General features: G+C 42.1%; 2 protein-coding genes across 3 annotated transcripts in view; one reads left to right on the forward strand and one right to left on the reverse strand.

Annotated features, from left to right (window-relative positions):
• Positions 1 to 83: 83 nt before the first annotated feature.
• Positions 84 to 2289, forward strand: MRPL57 (mitochondrial ribosomal protein L57). The gene is made up of 2 exons (XM_048845604.2): positions 84 to 251; positions 1778 to 2289. The coding sequence occupies exon 2, from the start codon at positions 1781 to 1783 to the stop codon at positions 2093 to 2095; it is 315 nt and encodes a 104-aa protein (XP_048701561.1). The 5' UTR covers positions 84 to 251; positions 1778 to 1780; the 3' UTR covers positions 2096 to 2289.
• A 4729-nt stretch (positions 2290 to 7018) lies between these two features.
• ZDHHC20 (zDHHC palmitoyltransferase 20) overlaps positions 7019 to 19302 on the reverse strand; it is a 79607-nt gene continuing 67323 nt past the window's right edge. For both annotated transcript variants that reach the window (XM_048845618.2, XM_048845626.2), the window contains 5 exons: positions 18553 to 18679; positions 17257 to 17346; positions 15242 to 15357; positions 14534 to 14611; positions 7019 to 13093 (listed from right to left, as the gene is read on the reverse strand). In XM_048845618.2, the coding sequence (XP_048701575.1) occupies positions 14574 to 14611; positions 15242 to 15357; positions 17257 to 17346; positions 18553 to 18679 (371 nt within the window). In that variant the 3' untranslated portion in view covers positions 7019 to 13093; positions 14534 to 14573. The remainder of the gene's footprint in view (positions 13094 to 14533; positions 14612 to 15241; positions 15358 to 17256; positions 17347 to 18552; positions 18680 to 19302) is intronic.

A 19302-nucleotide genomic window follows, 5' to 3' on the forward strand; every position in this document is an offset into this window, starting at 1 on the left:
TGTTTGAAAGCCCGAGCAGAACCAACCCCATTGGGCGCGGCCAGGCCCCGCCCCTCCCCTCCCCTCCCGCTGAGGCGCTCCTAGTCTCGCGATAGAAGCGAGCGTCGGCGGCCCGCGTCGCGCTCGCGCTGGGACGACCCCGCTTAGCGCTTGGGGTAGCTGCGCCGTTGCCGTCTTGTCCGCGGCCCACGCGGAAGTGACCGGGCTGCGGTGAACTGAAGCCGGGGGCCGGGGCCGGACCTCGCCTTAGGGTAAAGGGCTCCAGGCGCGGACAGCCCCGGGCCTGCCACTCCCTAGCTCGCGCGGCCCGGCCTGTGCCAGCCCGCAGCCATCCCCGCTGCCTCCTACGCGGCTGCGGCCCCCGCGCGGAGCCCTGGCCCCCGCCGGTTCTAGCGTGATGCCCCGCAGCTCCGGCTCGGCGGGCGAGTAGCCTCCCCCCGCCCCGGCCGGGCCTCCTGAGCCCCGGCTTCCCCTGCCTCCGGGGCCTTAACACGTGGCCGCTGAGCCGCTCTGTGGGGCGGGGTCCTAGTCGCACAGCGCCGTGGGGAGCGTAAGCTGGGCCCCCGCAAGCGACGCGACTCAGCGCCGCGGGGTGCGAGGCTACGCCCCTGGGCACGCGAATCCCGCCCGTGCCAGAAGGCGGCGACTCCGGCGAGGATTTAAGGGGGGCAGCGAAGCAGCAATTCAAGATGAGCGCCTAGTGTACGGCTGCGGCAGAGCGGGCTGCTGCAAGCTTTGAACGTGTAAATGCCCCTTTCCCGGCATTGGGGAGACTGATACTGGAATCTAGTTCAGGGGCCCCCGTAGTCAAAAAGTTATTGGAGAGGATGCACAGAGCCAAAAAATGATGAAAGGGTGGGGAAGAGTGCTTTACAGTTAGAGACTTAATGTTTAGCTAAATTAAAAATCAATAAATACATTAAAAATCAGGAGGTGAGTTGACGGTGGTGTGTAAGTACCTAAATACCAGGTACTAAAAAGTTCTTTTACAAGAACCAGAGAGTGGAAGGTAATGCTGGACAAATATCCATTAGAAATAAGGCATATAATAAACAGGGAGGATGATTAACCACAGAAAGTGGTGGATTATATGTCTGTCTTCACATTAAGACTATCCCGGATGCCTTTCTGAAAACATGCTTTAGTCAAACAGACGTTATTGGCCTGGATGCGGGGATAACTGGGTAGCCTGTGTTGTACAGGAGATCAGATTAGAATATCTAATGATCCATTTTGACCTTTTAAAAAAAATCTGTGAAACTCTGATGCATCCATCACCATAGAATCTGTCTGAATGCTGGTTATTTCAGGGTGGCAAGTTTGTAAATGTTCAGCTTTGTAACACTTTACTCCAATACAGTGTTTCACAGATTCCAACCAGCGTGTTGGACAGGTGTGTCCTGGAATTTTTTGAAAAAGTAAATGTGAGAACAAGGAGTGGGGGGGAAAGCTGCCTTCTGACTGGCTGTTTGTCTGTCTCACTGCCCTACCTCCTTCAGGGGCAGAGCAACCAATCAGAGCTCAATCTCCCTCTCTTCTACTCTCCCCTCCTCTGCCCTTTCTCTCCTGCAGCCATTGGCCGGTGGAAGAGCCCCTGGAGCTCAAGGTGTGCTGCTGCAGAGTAAAGGTTGGGAAAGGCAGAGAAAAGGCTGCTCTAATAGCTTAAAAGTGTTTTGCGCAAGTGTTTTAATTGTACAGAAACTTGTGTTATTTCTAAGATGGCTTTAATGATTCATAATAAATTAAAAAGCTTATATATAATCTTATTTATTTTAAGGTAATGTTTCTGACCACAGCACTGCTCAGAAAAAGGATTCCTGGGAAACAATGGATTGGAAAATACAGAAGACCAAGAGTGGTTACTCTTTCAATGAAGCGTTCAATGATTCAAAGGCTGGAAGTTGAAGCCGAGAATGAATATTGGCTGAGTCGACCATACATGACACCAGAGCAGGAATATAAACATAATGCAGAGCGGAGACTTGCAAAGTGGGAGACCTTTAAAAGCCAGTTGATATCTAAATTTCCTGAACATAGATATGTTGCGGATCATTTAAACCACTTGAATGTGACTAAAAAATGGACACACTCTTAAATCATATCTGTTTACTTTTTGGCATATTTGCAGTGGTCTACCATCTGATCTGTTGCAGGCTGTTCAATACCTGTTATTGAAAATTTTGTAGTGGGTATAAAAATGTGGGGATAAGGATGTGAATCAGATGAACATTTGTCTTCTCTTAATATATGTAGAGTTAATGACATTAAAATCAAGCATACAGGGAAAAATGTGAGGTTTCTTTCCTTAATCTTAGCTCACTACACAGTGAAAGCTTTCCATGCATCTCCAGTGTATGCCTATCTTCTGTTACAAAGAAGGGGTTTTGTATAGGGCCATGCTGCATTTGGGCAGTGGGAGTTGCTGTAAGGCAATTGCTGTTGGGTAACGGGAGTTGGGCAGGGTCAGTGTAAACGAGTATTTTTCTTCACAAGCGTCCTCCTCAAAATTGGGGGAAAAGCAATCTTAGTAGGTTACCCAGTATTATTGTTGGCGTTTTCCTACCAACTCACTCTGCTTTCTTATGAAATGAACATGAATAACTGATGTGGGCATGAGATGGTCTAATTATGCTAGTCTGGGCAGATTGATATGTAAGAATAATAGTATCTGTGCCAAAAAAAAATTCTCCAGATTAAAAAATAATCTGGAGAAACAAAAGGCATTGAGGCCATGTTCGTATTAAGAGTTTCTCATAACTAAATGTAAGGATTCAGTCATACTTATGGGTATGTTTTATTAGACCCATCTCTTCCCAGAACAGCATCCCATGGTCGAGGAAGCCGAAGTCCTCTTGTCCACACCATCTATGCAGCAATGCATTTATATCCAGGATGTATGTGCCCCTGTCCGGGCCTTTACTCTCAACTAGGAGGATGTATGAGAATACTATCTGCACACGCAACTTCTTCCCCCTCACTCCCACAGCCTTGTAGTCATAGTCCTTTCACATATTTGCTTTCATGGTGTTGCTGTCTGGTCTGGTTTTCCTTAACTTAAATTACAAATGCTCCAGGGCAGGGATTCTTATATTGTGTGAACCCATTTTTTTCTACAGTGAATTTTACTCGTGAAATTTTTGGGCATTCTGTGCCAAAAAATTAAAAATTATGCACACAATATTTTAAATTTTTTCAAATTTTGTCAATAAATAAATGCAGAGGCTCCAGCATGGCAGGGGGGAGCACAGGCCACTGGCTGTATTAAGGTGGGAGATCACCCTGTAGCCTCCCCACCCGGGACATGGACTCAGTGGTGAGACCACACCCAACCCTGACACAGCACAAGGCCGGGGCCTGTGCCAGAAACACCCTGGGGCCCCGCTCCTCTGCGCCAGGAGTGGGGCAGGCACAATCCAAGTATGGAGGGGCTCTGTGTGTGGTGAGGATTCTTTTTTGTACAGTCTGGGTACAGGCAGTTCAGTAGGGGGATCTGGATGCAGAGGCTTTTGGGGGGTTGGTTCCAGGTGTAGGGGCAATGGGACTCAGCAGGGGGATCTGGGTGCTGTGGATGCTTGGAAGGGGTCTAGGTGCAGCTAGTTAGGGGGCAGTGACAATGGGGCTTGGATGTGGAGGCTCAGGGTCGTATGGGGGGCTCACTGGGGTTTGAGTGCAGGGAGCTCTGGGGGGTGGTCTGGGTGCAGGGGGGGTCTAGATGCAGGGGTTGAGGTTCAGTGGGGGGGTTCAGGTATGGAGGGTTCTGGGTGTACAGTGTGAGGCTTGGCAGGAGTGTCTGGGTATGGGAGGTCCAGCTGCATGGGGGGAACAGCTCCCCATATAGTGACCCCTGCACCTGAGGAGTAACTTGAAGGGGAAAGGAGTCCAGGAGAGCTGGCTGTATTTCAAGGAATCCCTGTTGAGGTTACAGGGACAAACCATCCCAATGAGTCGAAAGAATAGTAAATATGGCAGGCGACCAGCTTGGCTTAATGGTGAAATCCTAGCGGATCTTAAACATAAAAAAGAAGCTTACAAGAAGTGGAAGGTTGGACATATGACCAGGGAAGAGTATAAAAATATTGCTCGGGCATGTAGGAATGATATCAGGAGGGCCAAATCGCACCTGGAGCTGCAGCTAGCCAGAGATGTCAAGAGTAACAAGAAGGGTTTCTTCAGGTATGTTGGCAACAAGAAGAAAGCCAAGGAAAGGGTGCGCCCCTTACTGAATGAGGGAGGCAACCTAGTGACAGAGGATGTGGAAAAAGCTAATGTACTCAATGCTTTTTTTGCCTCTGTCTTCACTAACAAGGTCAGCTCCCAGACTGCTGCGCTGGGCATCGCAAAATGGGGAAGAGATGGCCAGCCCTCTGTGGAGATAGAGGTGGTTAGGGACTATTTAGAAAAGCTGGACGTGCACAAGTCCATGGGGCCGGACGAGTTGCATCCGAGAGTGCTGAAGGAATTGGCGGCTGTGATTGCAGAGCCATTGGCCATTATCTTTGAAAACTCGTGGCGAATGGGGGAAGTCCCGGATGACTGGAAAAAGGCTAATGTAGTGCCAATCTTTAAAAAAGGGAAGAAGGAGGATCCTGGGAACTACAGGCCAGTCAGCCTCACCTCAGTCCCTGGAAAAATCATGGAGCAGGTCCTCAAAGAATCAATCCTGAAGCACTTGCATGAGAGGAAAGTGATCAGGAACAGCCAGCATGGATTCACCAAGGGAAGGTCATGCCTGACTAATCTAATCGCCTTCTATGATGAGATTACTGGTTCTGTGGATGAAGGGAAAGCAGTGGATGTATTGTTTCTTGACTTTAGCAAAGCTTTTGACACGGTCTCCCACAGTATTCTTGTCAGCAAGTTAAGGAAGTATGGGCTGGAAGAATGCACTATAAGGTGGGTAGAAAGCTGGCTAGATTGTCGGGCTCAACGGGTAGTGATCAATGGCTCCATGTCTAGTTGGCAGCCAGTATCAAGTGGAGTGCCCCAAGGGTCGGTCCTGGGGCCGGTTTTGTTCAATATCTTCATAAATGATCTGGAGGATGGTGTGGATTGCACTCTCAGCAAATTTGCGGATGATACTAAACTGGGAGGAGTAGGATAGGATACAGAAGGACCTAGACAAATTGGAGGATTGGGCCAAAAGAAATCTGATGAGGTTCAATAAGGATAAGTGCAGGGTCCTGCACTTAGGACGGAAGAACCCAATGCACAGCTACAGACTAGGGACCGAATGGCTAGGCAGCAGTTCTGCGGAAAAGGACCTAGGGGTGACAGTGGACGAGCTGGATATGAGTCAGCAGTGTGCCCTTGTTGCCAAGAAGGCCAATGGCATTTTGGGATGTATAAATAGGGGCATAGCGAGCAGATCGAGGGACGTGATCGTTCCCCTCTATTCGACATTGGTGAGGCCTCATCTGGAGTACTGTGTCCAGTTTTGGGCCCCACACTTCAAGAAGGATGTGGATAAATTGGAGAGAGTCCAGCGAAGGGCAACAAAAATGATTAGGGGTCTAGAACACATGAGTTATGAGGAGAGGCTGAGGGAGCTGGGATTGTTTAGCCTGCAGAAGAGAAGAATGAGGGGGGATTTGATAACTGCTTTCAACTACCTGAAAGGGGGTTCCAAAGAGGATGGCTCTAGACTGTTCTCAATGGTAGCAGATGACAGAACGAGGAGTAATGGTCTCAAGTTGCAGTGGGGGAGGTTTAGATTGGATATTAGGAAAAACTTTTTCACTAAGAGGGTGGTGAAACACTGGAATGTGTTACCTAGGGAGGTGGTAGAATCTCCTTCCTTAGAGGTTTTTAAGGTCAGGCTTGACAAAGCCCTGGCTGGGATAATTTAACTGGGAATTGGTCCTGCTTCGAGCAGGGGGTTGGACTAGATGACCTTCTGGGGTCCCTTCCAACCCTGATATTCTATGATTCTATGATTGATTCTATGATGGGGGCAGGATGCTGAGCTTTCTGCAGCTGGAGGAGGTTGCTAGGGGTGGGTCTGACAGCCCCAGCCACACCTTGCAGGGGGCGTCCCATCTGCTCCTGGCTCAGGGTAGGAGCCGTTGACTGGGGTGTCCTCAGCCCTGTGGTGATTCATGTCTCTGCCAGCTGCTCCAGGTGCCAGAAATGATGTACCTGTGCAACTGGGGAGTGGTGCGTGACTGCTCTTGCAGCTTCCCTGTCAAAGTCATTTTTCTGCAGGAAGTAAAGAAATCTTCAGGGGATATGAATTCTGCGCACATGCAGTGGCGCAGAATTCCTCCAGGAGTATAAATTTAAATGACCACTATTACTAAGCTTTAATTACTATTTGTTATGTTGTTATAGTACCTGAAACACCAAAAGGCCAAATTGTACTATCACATCATAATGACCCTAGTACTGGCAAGGGGCACAATAAATTAACTAGTATAAGTAGCTGAAAGCCATCATACACTTCCTTTTAAAACTGAGTTTGTATTTCAGAATCAACCTGTTTAGTTTAATGTACAACAGCTGACCTATTGGTATATTTTCTTTCATAGGGATAAATTCTGTTCAAGAGGAAACAAAACTAATCATCAGTTGGACTAAACGGTGTCACAAAATAAGCCTCCAGCTGCTTAAGTTACACCCTCCCTCCCCCCAAAAAAGTGAAACAGTTGTTTTGAGTACCCTGTAGAAAATAGATTTGAGCTACCCTTGAACTATTCTGAATGCATATTTGTTTTAATTCTCTATAGTGGCAGCTCTGACTCTGAAATTTCAGAACCAGATTTTCCTTTAGACAGATCAGTATGATGATTAAAACAGGATGGGTCAGAACTAACAGTTACCATGTTGTCATTTGCTCCTGTTTTGGACTGTAAACCCTGTGGGGCAGTGTGTCTTATCGGTACTGTAAAGCACACCATGCATATGCCTGTCTCTAACAAAATTAGAGAGGAGAATTTTGTCTTCCCTTTACAAAATGTTTTAGATTTCCATCAACAGGTCAAACAAGCTTCCCTTGCTGCCACATAAATGCACACTTAAACAGTTTATTTTCAGAATATTTCACATTCTTTATTTAGTCACTTTTGCATTCAGTGAGGTCATGTCATAACTTAATATTTTACCACTTAGGAAAAGAGGGCCCCAAAAGGTGCAAGTTTTGCCTAAACCGTGAATTGTAATTTTAGATAAAATATGCAAGTCTGAACTTTGATTTACAAAAGTCTGAATGCAAACATTCAACATTAAGTAATAACCTAAGAGTACAGTGGTGGAAAATAATACACATATGGAGAAGTTACAAGGTATGATTAAAATATGAAGGAACTCAGGCAGAATTAATTTTTGTTTTTTGAATATTTCATTAATTTATAAAAGCCCATTTAAAAAAATCACTTCAAAGTATTAAACTATAAATGGCAACATGTTTTCTTTGGGCATAGGAATGTTCCTACTGGCAACATACAAAAAATACAATGTGTCATTTATTACATATTTATTCTTGTATAATTAACTTCAGATAATTAATAATTAATTGCAAGTGTACGCAGCACACTGAAAATAACTACATGGAAGTAAGATATTTGCAGACACCCAGGATTTTGCCATTACAGTGCACTGTAGATGACATGCCCACTGGCAAATACAGGAGCTGCAGAAATAACTCAGGGATATTTATTTCACAATTTAAATGGGACAAATTCTTAATAAAGGACTAGCATACATGAGTTTTATCTATTCTCTGTCTGAACCATAATGTAGACTGATCCTAAAAATATTACCGTGAAATCTGATTTTCTTAGAATACCTGACTAGAGCTGATGCAGCAGGAAGAGCTCAACAGAGGTATGTTGAGCACTTAAGTATATTGTAACCTAAATAATGTAAACAGTATGAAGTCTGCTGGTCACCATTAACTCTTTGGTGCCAGCAAGCAGGAGATCCTGATACTCATTTCCCAGCACATTTGCATGGGTGCTATGCATTCATCTGAGTTTCTGCTGGTAAATCTCATCTTCTGAAAACCAAGTAATTAAAACAATCTTGTAAACATGGTCAGATTCTGCTACCTATTAGAGACAAGATTCAAGTAACCTCTGCAAAAATCACTCTTTTATTAAGTCTAACCTAAAACAAATTTTATCATTAATGTTAAGATGCACTATAACTACATTCTGCATTTTCATTACAGATTATGACAGCTCTATACTAAAGAAAAACACACATACAAAAAGCTGTCCCTACATACAAAATAAATGGATAGAAATGAACTTAGTAAACATTTTCAGTATTATACTAAACTTTACATACTGCAGCTTCTCTTTGGTATCAATTAGTGATACTGACAAGATGCCCTGTGTGTTCAATATCTAATTACATTTCAGGTATGGTGAACAATGGTTCCCAGGCGATCTGTTTACAGATATTTCAGTAATTGAAATATTTGGAGTCTTTTTAAATGGATGGCTGAATCCCTAAAACTTGCCTGGGTTCCACAAACTATACTGTAATGTAAAACTTCGTATTCAGAAGATACTTCTGAATTTGGTTGGTTGCTGCTCAAACTGAAGACTGACTGTACTAGCCTTATCCTTCATTAGACAGTCTGGCAATAGAAATTAATGGTTACTTACAAATGCTACTTCCATTCCACTCCTGGGGTTCCACTGAGCTGAAACTGCAATGCTTCAATGATGCAGAAAAATGTCCACAAAAAATTACTATAAACATACTAAAATCTGTTTCAAGCATGAACTTAGACTTGAATAGTACCTGAAAAATTTAGATACTTAAAACTCAAAGAAGTGCAAGTGTTAGTGTGCCTAATTCTGACATATGCTGTGCTAAGAGTAGCTTGTTACCTATGCATGCCACGCAGTTTGGGTATGCTTACTAACACATTAGAGTGTACTTCCTCAAATCAGACAGCTACAAACTTTAGTCATGTCAAAAGATTTCTTCTAGAATTACCTAGTAAAAATCAGTCAGCGGAAGTCTGGGATCAAAGATTACTTTTTATAAACTACTGATATCAAATTCTGAGATAGATAGCATGTCTCTTTTTCTACATTCATCATACAAATTTGCAAAGAATCAGAAGACCACTGTTTAAAACAGTCTGATTATGTGGTACAAATTGTAAATGCAGCTATTGTTACATAAGCAAAAGCATTCCAAATTGAATTCAATTCTCTAACAGATTCATTTGTTTCATCTTTCCCCCTTAAGGGTACTTCTTTATCATCTTAAGGGTTCAGAAATGGAAGGAAACCCTTACACAGGAAGAGAGAAGAGCTTTATGTCAGGCTTTTGCCCTCAAACTGGGAGTTCAAAGCATATTACATATATGTAATACAATACAGCTTTAAGAAACATTAAGCTCACTGATTCTAATGGTACCAATATACTCCAGCAACCAAATAACTGGAATATTATTTGGGGCTGCATAGTGGAGGGATGGGAAGGCTTAAGCATTGGAACTGCCAGTCTACTGCTGCGGCAGCACTGTAACGTGGCTTGTGTGGTTGTGGCAGAGTGCTGGGAAAGAGCTCTCCCAGCGCTCCAAAAACCCACCTCCCTGAGGGGTGCACTCCCAGCGCTGATGCACTGTCTACACTGGCACGTCACAGCTCTGAAACTTGCTGCGCTCAGGGGGGGTGTTTTTTCACACCCGTGAGCGAGAAAGTTGCAGCGCTGTAAATTGCCAGTGTAGACAAGCCCTTAGTTGTCATCTCAGTATTTCTGTACTTGCACATATTGAACAGCTTTTATAAAACACAATCCAGCACTCGCTATAATCACATTGTCTCAAGAACACATCCACTGATCCTGAATGGGTGGGGTTCCCTTGATGCAGTGACTGGAAGTCTCTGAGTGGTTGAATAGAAAGGCCTGGGCTGAAAGGACTTGCTCAGTAGGTTGCTCTCACAGATTGTCCTGCCTCTGTAAGGCAAAACATGGAAGCAGTGAGTTTATAACTCCACTCAGCAGCAAAACAGCTTCTCCCCCACCCCATCTCTCTCTTTCTTGCCAAAATTTATTTTTATTCCTGGCTCTCTCCCCTTCTGCCTTTAATTCACTTTCCTTCACTCTTGCCTATGCATGGTGAACTGCCAATAGGGTTGCTCTCCAAATGACGGTCCTGAAGATTTGATCCTGTTTCGTGCTGTACCTGTTGTATACCCAGAGCCCCTATGTCAGTTCTCAAAAAAGACAGCAAAGGTGACTCCCTGTATCAGAGAGATGCACCACTTTGGCCAGTGGATACTATTTAGTTCTATGAGCCCATAGCTGGGCACCCTTTAAGATCAGTTTCATGGTATTTCCTTTCCATCAATATTGTCTTTTTTGTGGCAATCACTTCTCCAAGAAGGGTGAGCTGAACCAGGGGACTCTTTGTTGAACCACCCAATGATGTTTTACATCCTGTAAAAGTGGCCTCAGATACTATCTGCTTTTACATCCAAGTACAACTACTCCTTCACCAGAATCAAGAGTGTGCTACTCTCATACTAGTCTTATCCAAAACGTCAGAAAAACTGGCATACTATGGCACTAAAAATCTATCTATATCTGTATCTAGATCTATATATCAGGAGCACCAGTTCTGTATGGAAGTCTCAATTCATCATTAATGGCTCATCTGAGATGCAGAGGAAAGAATGCTCCCAAAGAAACTATTGCTCACTGGAAACCACACACGGACATTTGGCTTAATCTCTGAGGGCTTGTCTGTACGCAGCTTTTGTACTGCTTTAAATTGTATCAGTTTAGAAGCCAATATAGTTAAATTGGTGTTACCCTCTAGTGTGAATGCAATTATACTGGTATACTAAACAGATACCATTAACGCAGTGTTTTTAGACTCTTAAAGGCAGTACTGTTAAGTAGGAAAGCTTGCCACAGTAGAGACCTAGGTTCTATTCCCTGCTCTGCCAGAAATGACCCTCTGCAACGTCTTCGACCTTCAATTAGCTTACCTGTAAGATGCAGGGGGAAATACCCATAGTCACGTTTTCTGCAGTGACAGCTTGGGGTGTTTCACAGCCCTTAACACCCATCAGTGGAAGAGGGGAGATGAAATCAGGGTCTTCTGGTTCTCAACCCAGTGCACCTTTCCCCTAGCCATAGGACATTTTGATGGGGCGATCTCTCTTTTCAAACCTAACATGCTGATTGCTAGAATTTGATGACTTTGTTTTTTTATTTTCAGTTAAGCAGAAGTTGCCAATATTTGAGACGGGCTGAAAGATTTCAGGGAAAAGGGGTTTGTAGCTCAAAAGAAGGCACATTTTTTTTGTGAATTCTGAAGTTAGTAGGTGCTACACTTTTTAGACAAAAGTAGTACAAAATTTGGAGAGACATTTTGCAAGACTTCTGAAAAGTGCAATTTTGGATACTTAATTTCCTTCCATAAGTACACTTGCTAGTGACCAGAGCATGCTTAAAAATTCTCAGATCCATTCCACTTTAAACAGTACTTGAAAATATAAAGGAGTAGGTACTGTTTTAACTCCAGAGAGACTGTGAGAGCAAAATCCTGCCCCAACTTTAACCTTAGTGTTGCCATAAAACACACATTCGGTTTTGGAAGGAATCAGCCCAGGGACAAAGACATACAGGTTGGTCCCTTCAGCCCTGATGGACTGGAGGCAGCAGAGCAGTTGCAGTTTCAAGCGGACCCAATTGCATTTATTCAGGATCAGCAGATACCATATAGTGGAATAAAGAAATTGACAAGTAAGGGACATTTTTCAAGTTTGCTGGGTGCAATGTCAGTACCACCGAAAAATAAATATCATTAGTAGTCTTTTCTAAATAGGAGTAAGAAATGTGAATATGTTGTTTGCTGTGGGTCTCGAGCTTTGGATGCACTATATTCCCTACATAGGAAAAACATAACTTGCCTTTCGTGAACAAGATAAAGAATTATGTAAAGTGCTTATTTCAGCTATTTTTCAGTCACTTCCACTTAAAATGGAAGTAAAAACCAGCAGACTAAAGCATACAACAACATTTATATTTCATCACAGATACTTGAACTGTGTCTAAATGGTACTTTAGAGCCAACAATAAAAAAAACCACCTTCTGTCTTTATTAAAAAGCTAAAGCAAATATAAAACAATGTTTATAAAGCATCAAGTGTTCAATATAAAAAGCAGTAATCTCCTCCAGTTCCATTTTCTAATACAGTACAAAACTTACAATAAGATTTTTGCTGCCACTAGGATCTTGCTGCTCTGTTACTGCCTTGTACATCCCTTCTACACCCCTTAACAGAAAAGTGTACTAGTTTGTTAGCTCCTTTCTGGATTGACAATGTTTTGTATGTTGAGAGGCAACTGTAGGAAAAGTAAAATTGTTGTTTAGGTTACTATATCTAAATGGAAATTCACTTTACGGAGTTACATTTCTGATATGATTAAAGAAATCAAATTACTAGGGGGCCCAATCCTGAAGCAAACAAGTGGAGCCCAAGTGAAAGAGCTTTACTTGCTTGGCATTTTGCTGCAACAAAGCACGGCTGAAGGAAGGAGTCTTTAACCCACACAGAACTACAGAGCCAGGGTACAGGGGTAGTAAGCGTGTGATCAGCCACCACTGGGTACTAGGAAAAGATGAAGATACATCGTGCTGCTCTTCCCTTACATGGTGTTTGGGCCACGTGTAGCTACATTGTGGAGACTCACTGGCCATGCTCTGTGTTTGTGGGCAACACATCCACTTTTCCCCTTTCTTGGTCCCCTGGAGACCTGCTATGGAAGTAACTTCTGCAGTGCACAGGAATATGGGATCTGCCTGCTTGGGTCTTGGCAGATCTATCCCCCCAAAGCAGCAATGCACAGTTTCTGCTCTGTTTGGGCTTGCTCACCCGCGCAGGACACTTCAGGATTTGGCTCTTTTGTAGCAGTATATAAGTCAATGTTGCATAAATGCATATTAATAATCTTAAGGCATCTGTCTTACTTCCCTGCTCTGCAGCAGTGCTTCCAAGCGTTCATTGTACTGTACAAAAACAATTTCTCATAAATCTTCTTTAACATGTTCACACTGTTCCATTTTACTGAGCAACATCTTCCAAACAAAATTAATATTCAAGCACAAATGTGTCGCAGAAACCTAATTAAAGGAAATAAGTTAGTTAATTAGTGGAAGTGTAACATTAACTTTAATAAAAATGTAGATCAGTTTCTATTTAGGAATTATATCTACCTATCTTATAATAAGTTCTACAAATAAGATTTTAAAAACATGTAATTTCAAGCTCTCTGCCTAAGGTAAGGCCCTGATTCATAAAAGTACTTAAGCATGTTATTATCTCTATTCAGGGCAACATTTAAGCACAAGCTTATGTGCTGTCCTAAGTAGCGTTGCTTTTCTCAATCAGTTGTATTCTCTTCCTACAACAGTTACCCAGCTTCCTGCAAAGGACCTCAGTCTCCCTATTTCTCCTGCTTTGGCAACCAGGGAAGTGCAATGTGGAACTTACAATACAGGACGCCAATAGATGGTCCCCCTAAATTCTCTTTAACAACATAAAATTGTACATCATAACTAACAACAAATAACAGTTTTGTGTCTGTATACAATCTGTTGCTCTTACGAATACTTTCTCATTGCATTTTCCTTACAGAATTCCACCAGCTTTTTTTAAAGTCACTATTACAATCTAAATTAGTCATGGTAAATGTACCCAGGAAATACAGAGTTTTCATGTATGCAGCAGCACACCTCATATTTCTCAAATATCAAAGAAGAAAAGTATATACAGAAACCATTTCATACACAGAAAAATAACATCACTGTCAATCTGAAGTGTGATTAAGCAGAGCCATTTGTTCTATGTACAGAGATCGCTCACTGAAGCAGGATTTATCTCACACCCACTGCTTTTCTGACTTCATAAGCAAGAGCAAGACAAAACAATACATTATTTAGGAAAAGCTGCTCCAGAACTTCAAGAAAGCATTTAGCCTGGAATTGCCTCTGCAGCGAGTTCCTTCCACTGGTGGGTAAGGCTGGAATTCTTTGGCCTGCTCGCAGACCAAACTGTGGGGAAGGGCTGAGTCACCTCAGCCCACAAATCCACTGTTATGGGGTTTTCACCTCCTATCCACTCCTCCAGTTCCATCCCCTCCTGCTGTTATGGCTCTGTCCCAGGAACCTCATGCTCAGCTCTACAAATGAGCCTCCAGTTCATTTATCCACTGGACTCTATCCTTAAATCTACCCTTGCTCAGGGAAGGCTGAACTGAGTTACTAGCAGACCTTAATTACTTCTGAAGCAAATAAATCAGAGGATGGGACTATTAAGAGGCAAGGTTCTCTGCCGTTTAATCAGACAGAGGAAGAGACTAGCCACCCCCCATATTACTCTGCAGACAGAATGCTACGTAGAGCTACACCCCTAGCACTGCTGATGCCCCGAAGAGAGAACTTTTTATTAAGAAGCTTTGAGAAGTTCTCCGAATTCACAGACTGGATATTTTATGGCTTCAGATGGCCAGAAGTAATTTATTTGCTGTTTCTGTGTACAATAATCAATTACATTGATCTTACCTTTTTCTCATTGAGATAACTGGTCATTAACAGACTGAGATCAGCTTTCCAGTGAAACTATAACATGCTTTTTTGCACCTAAAAAGTGAGAGGATCACCATATAAAGTATATATTTCACAAGAGAACAGTGATAACAGCGTCACTGTCTTTAAACAACAAAGTTTACAGTGCTGCATATATTTGTCCCTCTCACCAACAGAAATTGGTCCAATAAAGATATTGGCTCACCCACCTTCTCTATCTTACAGAAGTAATTTTGTCCTCTCTTTAAACCAAAGCACAAACCCATCCCAAACGGGAACATCCAGAACAGGAGACTAGAAAGTCGGAACTCTTCAATTTCCTTTCAGAGTAGCAGCCGTGTTAGTCTGTATTTGCAAAAAGAAAAGGAGGACTTGTGGCACCTTAGAGACTAACAAATTTATTTGAGCGTGAGCTTTCGTGAGCTTACGCTCAAATAAATTTGTGAGTCTCTAAGGTGCCACAAGTCCTCCTTTTCTTTTTTCAATTTCAATTTTGGATTAGATTATGATGCACAAATTAGCCTCATTCTAGAAATAAAATATTGACTCGATTCCATTTGACAAATTTTCCACCCATTAATTTTTTTTTTTTTTACTAAACTTTATATTTCAGCTATGTTTTCCTAAGGGATTTTTAAAGTATGATACCAGATGAAATGTGACCCTCTACTTCATAAATTCTACCTGATTTAACATTTTCTTCTTCTGAGCCACCTTCTACCCACTGACTTTCATTGTCCAACAATCGATTTTGTGACTCACTGAGTGGCCTGGCAGGAAAGGGCTGACTGGCTCCAGAGCTGAAAACAGAGTACACAGAAGTACTGTCCACAGTTAGATTTTGTAATAAGCATACAAGTCATAAGTTATTGAAAAATTTAATAAAATTCACTTAAAAGTAAAACAAAAACACCAAACAGCCCAGGCAATGTAACTGGAAATTAAGTATATTTTTGCTCGTTTGAAACCTAATTCACGTTTAGACTTGCTTCAGTGAAAATAGCCTCTGTCTGGACTGGTTAAGGCCATTTACTATTCTCATGGGGAGAACGGAAAATTGGCCACTGAGGAATGCCTTGTTCAGAACTCCATGCTGCATTCATCTTGTGATTTCACCTACACGATTGCCATATAAATTACGAAAATAACGTTTAAGTTTAAGCAAGTTCCACAGGTTAGTTATGTTGCATAAAAGAAGTATATTTAATTTATTTTACAAAAGTTGGCTTTTAATTTCTCCAAAGCCCATCTACACTAGAAAACAGAACTGTTGCCAAAATGATTTAAGCCATGGATCTCCCTTAAGTGCTAGTGTAGGTTGGACAATAATATCAATTCAGAAACACTTAATTCCATGTACAGGTACAAATCTTCACCAAGTCTGAATCCAGCTTTCTGAAGAATACTGAAGACAGTTTTGTCCTCTCAAAACTAGCACACTTTTCAATATCAGCAAATTCCTAAAAATCGTTGCCAACAACAGTTCAATTTCCTCAAACAGGTAGGGCTTGAGTGTCCCCTTGTTTATGCATTTATGGGATGATGTGAAATGATAAAAACACCACCAATTTGTTACTTTATACACATCAACATCTTTCTAATCCTTCTCTAAAATTATATTATATTAGTCTTTTCAAATCCCTTCTCATAGGCCTTCAAATTATATTATTTGCTAATCTTTGGAACTTTTCTAGTATGTTCTTCTTGAGAAGTAACCAAATCTGAAAGTGTTCAAGGTGAAGCTGTACCATTAGGGCCCTACCAAATTCATGGCCATGAAAAACAGGTCATGGACTGTGAAATCTGGTCTTTTGTGTACTTTTAACCTATACTATACAGATTTCACAGGGGAGACCAGCATTTCTCAAACTGTGGGTCCCGTCCCAAAAGGGAGTACTGGGGGAAGGGGGGGGGGGTTGCAAAGTTATTGTAGGAGGGTTGTGGTATTGCCACTCTTACTTCTGAGCTGCCTTCAGAGCAGCAGCAGCTGGCCAGGCGTTCAGCTTTGAAGGCAGCGCCCCGTCAGCAACAGCGCAGAAATAAGGGTGACAACACCATACCATGCCATCCTTACTTCTGCACTGCTGCTGGTGACAGCACTGCCTTCAGAGCTGGGCACCAGGCCAGCTGCTGCTGCTCTCTGGCAGCCCGGCTCTGAAGGCAGCACCGCTGCCAGCAGCAGCGCAGAAGGGTGGCAATACTGTGACTCGCCTAAAATAACTGGCAACTCCCTTTCTCCCCACAACCCTCTTTTGGGTCAGGACGTCTACAATCACAACACCGTGAAATTTCAGATTTAAATATCTGAAATCATGAAATTTACAATTTTAAAAATCATATGACCATGTAATTGACCATAATGGACTGTGAATTTGGTAGGGCCCTATCATCAATCTATCCATTTATATTTTTGGTATTGGTGTCTATCCCCTTAACACTGTCATGTAAATAACTTATTCCTTTCTTTTTTGATCACTGCTTTGCACTGAGGAGACCTCTTCATTGTGCTGTCCACAATTTTTCCTCAACCCACCCCATCCACCTATGAAGGACTGCAAACTAATTCAGGACCTACCGGTGGGTGCAACTAGTTTAAAGTGGCCTTTCAAACTTACACTTAGTTTATTTGCCAGATGAAAGATGAAATGAGACATAAATACAAGCAAGGAAATACAAAATAAATATCTGAAAGTAAATACCTTTTGGCGGGTTCATTTTGGCTTGATACAGTAAGTTGCTCTGGATCCATAATCACCAGGCGAGTTGGAAAATTACAACCATCACCCAAGCTACACAATGAAGGAAACATTAAGTAAACCAATATTAGAGGTGTATTAAAATGAGCTAGGTAAATCCAACTGAATAGGTACTTGCATGAAAATCAAATGTCACATGTCAGAACTAGTTAGCTTAAGTGCGACGCTGCACTCCAAACCTCAGTGAAAACAGGAACTGCACATAGGTCTTCTGCATGCCAGTGCAAAGTTCTACCGTTACACTATGTGACCAGACCACTTAATACTGCAGCCAGTTTCTGTGTTTTTGGGCAGGCCAATGAAATAACTTTTGCCCTTCTCTGCCTAAAGAGATGGCTGTCTGTCATGACTGAGTCGCAGCACCAGACTACAGATTTTCGTAAGAACTACTGAGAGGATTCTTTGGGACGTGACCCAAAAGTAACTGATTTCTTTTGTATAAAAGTGTGTGTGACAGCATGAGAGAGAGATTCACACATCCCATTGTACAAATGTATGCAGATTATCTGGCATTTAAACTGGCAAGAGCTGTAGTGTAGGCAAGGCTCCAGTGGCCAGACCTATTTTTACCACACCCTCGATAAACCTGCATTTGAAGCCAGTCTAAATTAAAATGATAGAAGAAAAAAAAAACAACTGATCTGGCTGCCAGAGGCTCATCTACGCTATAGATCCTAGCGGTTTTAAACACCCATTTAAATACAGGTTCAGCTGAAATGGTATTAAAACTGGTGGGAAATTATTTGTCAATTTCTCTACCACAGACAGAGCCTTGTATTGCTTAGTCTCGGAACATTTTCTCCTAATACTTTTAATCTAATTATGTGTGGTCCACACTGAAGGCAAAATTGTCTCAGCCATAGCTATTTTTAAAATTGTTTCTAAAAAATGTCATCTTACATCAGTGTTCTTTGTAGCATAGATGAAGCCTGAGAGTTCACTGGTCTGGTCCTTTGTGTTACTGGGGTCCTGCTGTATGTAAGGCACCAGCCCACTGTCATTTGAAACTGTTACCATCTTTCTAAACACTGTTCAAGAAGTGTTTTCAACATCTCAGTTTGGCAGGGCCCTAAGCTCCCTTGTGCTCAGGGTTTAACTCTTCAGATTATGGTCCTCAGTGAAGTTTGTTCAGCTGCTTACTGTACACTTTCATCCACTAACCCCTAAATTCCAGGAGTTATGCATAGTTTGTTTGTTTTTTAAAGTAGTGGAATCCATGGGTCCCATAAGGGTTGATACCTTGTAAAAACAGGCAGCAACCAATACTTCTTTTCATCTCCAAAAACCTCTTTCAGATTTTTGCTACATCCGAGAGAGAAGCCATTTTTGTCAGGGCCATTTCGAAATGTGGGTGCCCGGAATGCTTCTATTTAAAAAAGGAAATTAACAATTTTAAACAAAGCAATGTTCTTCAAAAGCATGGAACTGAACCAACAATTTCTCTTCATTACTATGATTACTGTAGGCAACAGGAAAATACATGACATTCAGACAGTGAGTTTAGTGAAACTAATATCAACAATGCCTTAAAATGCATTACAGAAAAACACTGATGTCAAGTTTTAGCAATTAAAAATATGGCAAAGATCTAACAAGGTAACTGACATAACAGCAATGAAGGGTAAAATTTTAAATTTGATATGGGACATGCTTTCATAACATGTCTATTTTATTGTATTTTATTTACATTTGACAGTAAAAAGAATACTAATACAAAATCTGAGACCCTGACAATAATTAGTCTTATAATAACTACCCTGCAGCATTAAAACTAATCTACAAATAAATTAACCACTAGGCAGTTAGTACCAATCTTAGAGCACCAGTGTTGCATACTCCCAGCAAGATGCTGTTTGATAAGGGAGTTGCTGCATTCTGTACCAGCTTCAATCTCCAAATAGTTTTAAAGTATAGCCCCATGTACAGCGCATTGCAATAGTCTAATCTTGATGTGAGAAGGCCTGTCTAACAGAAGCAAAGTCAACAATC

This window comes from Caretta caretta, chromosome 1, assembly GCF_965140235.1.
Source record: "Caretta caretta isolate rCarCar2 chromosome 1, rCarCar1.hap1, whole genome shotgun sequence".
NCBI classification, from domain to species: domain Eukaryota; kingdom Metazoa; phylum Chordata; order Testudines; family Cheloniidae; genus Caretta; species Caretta caretta.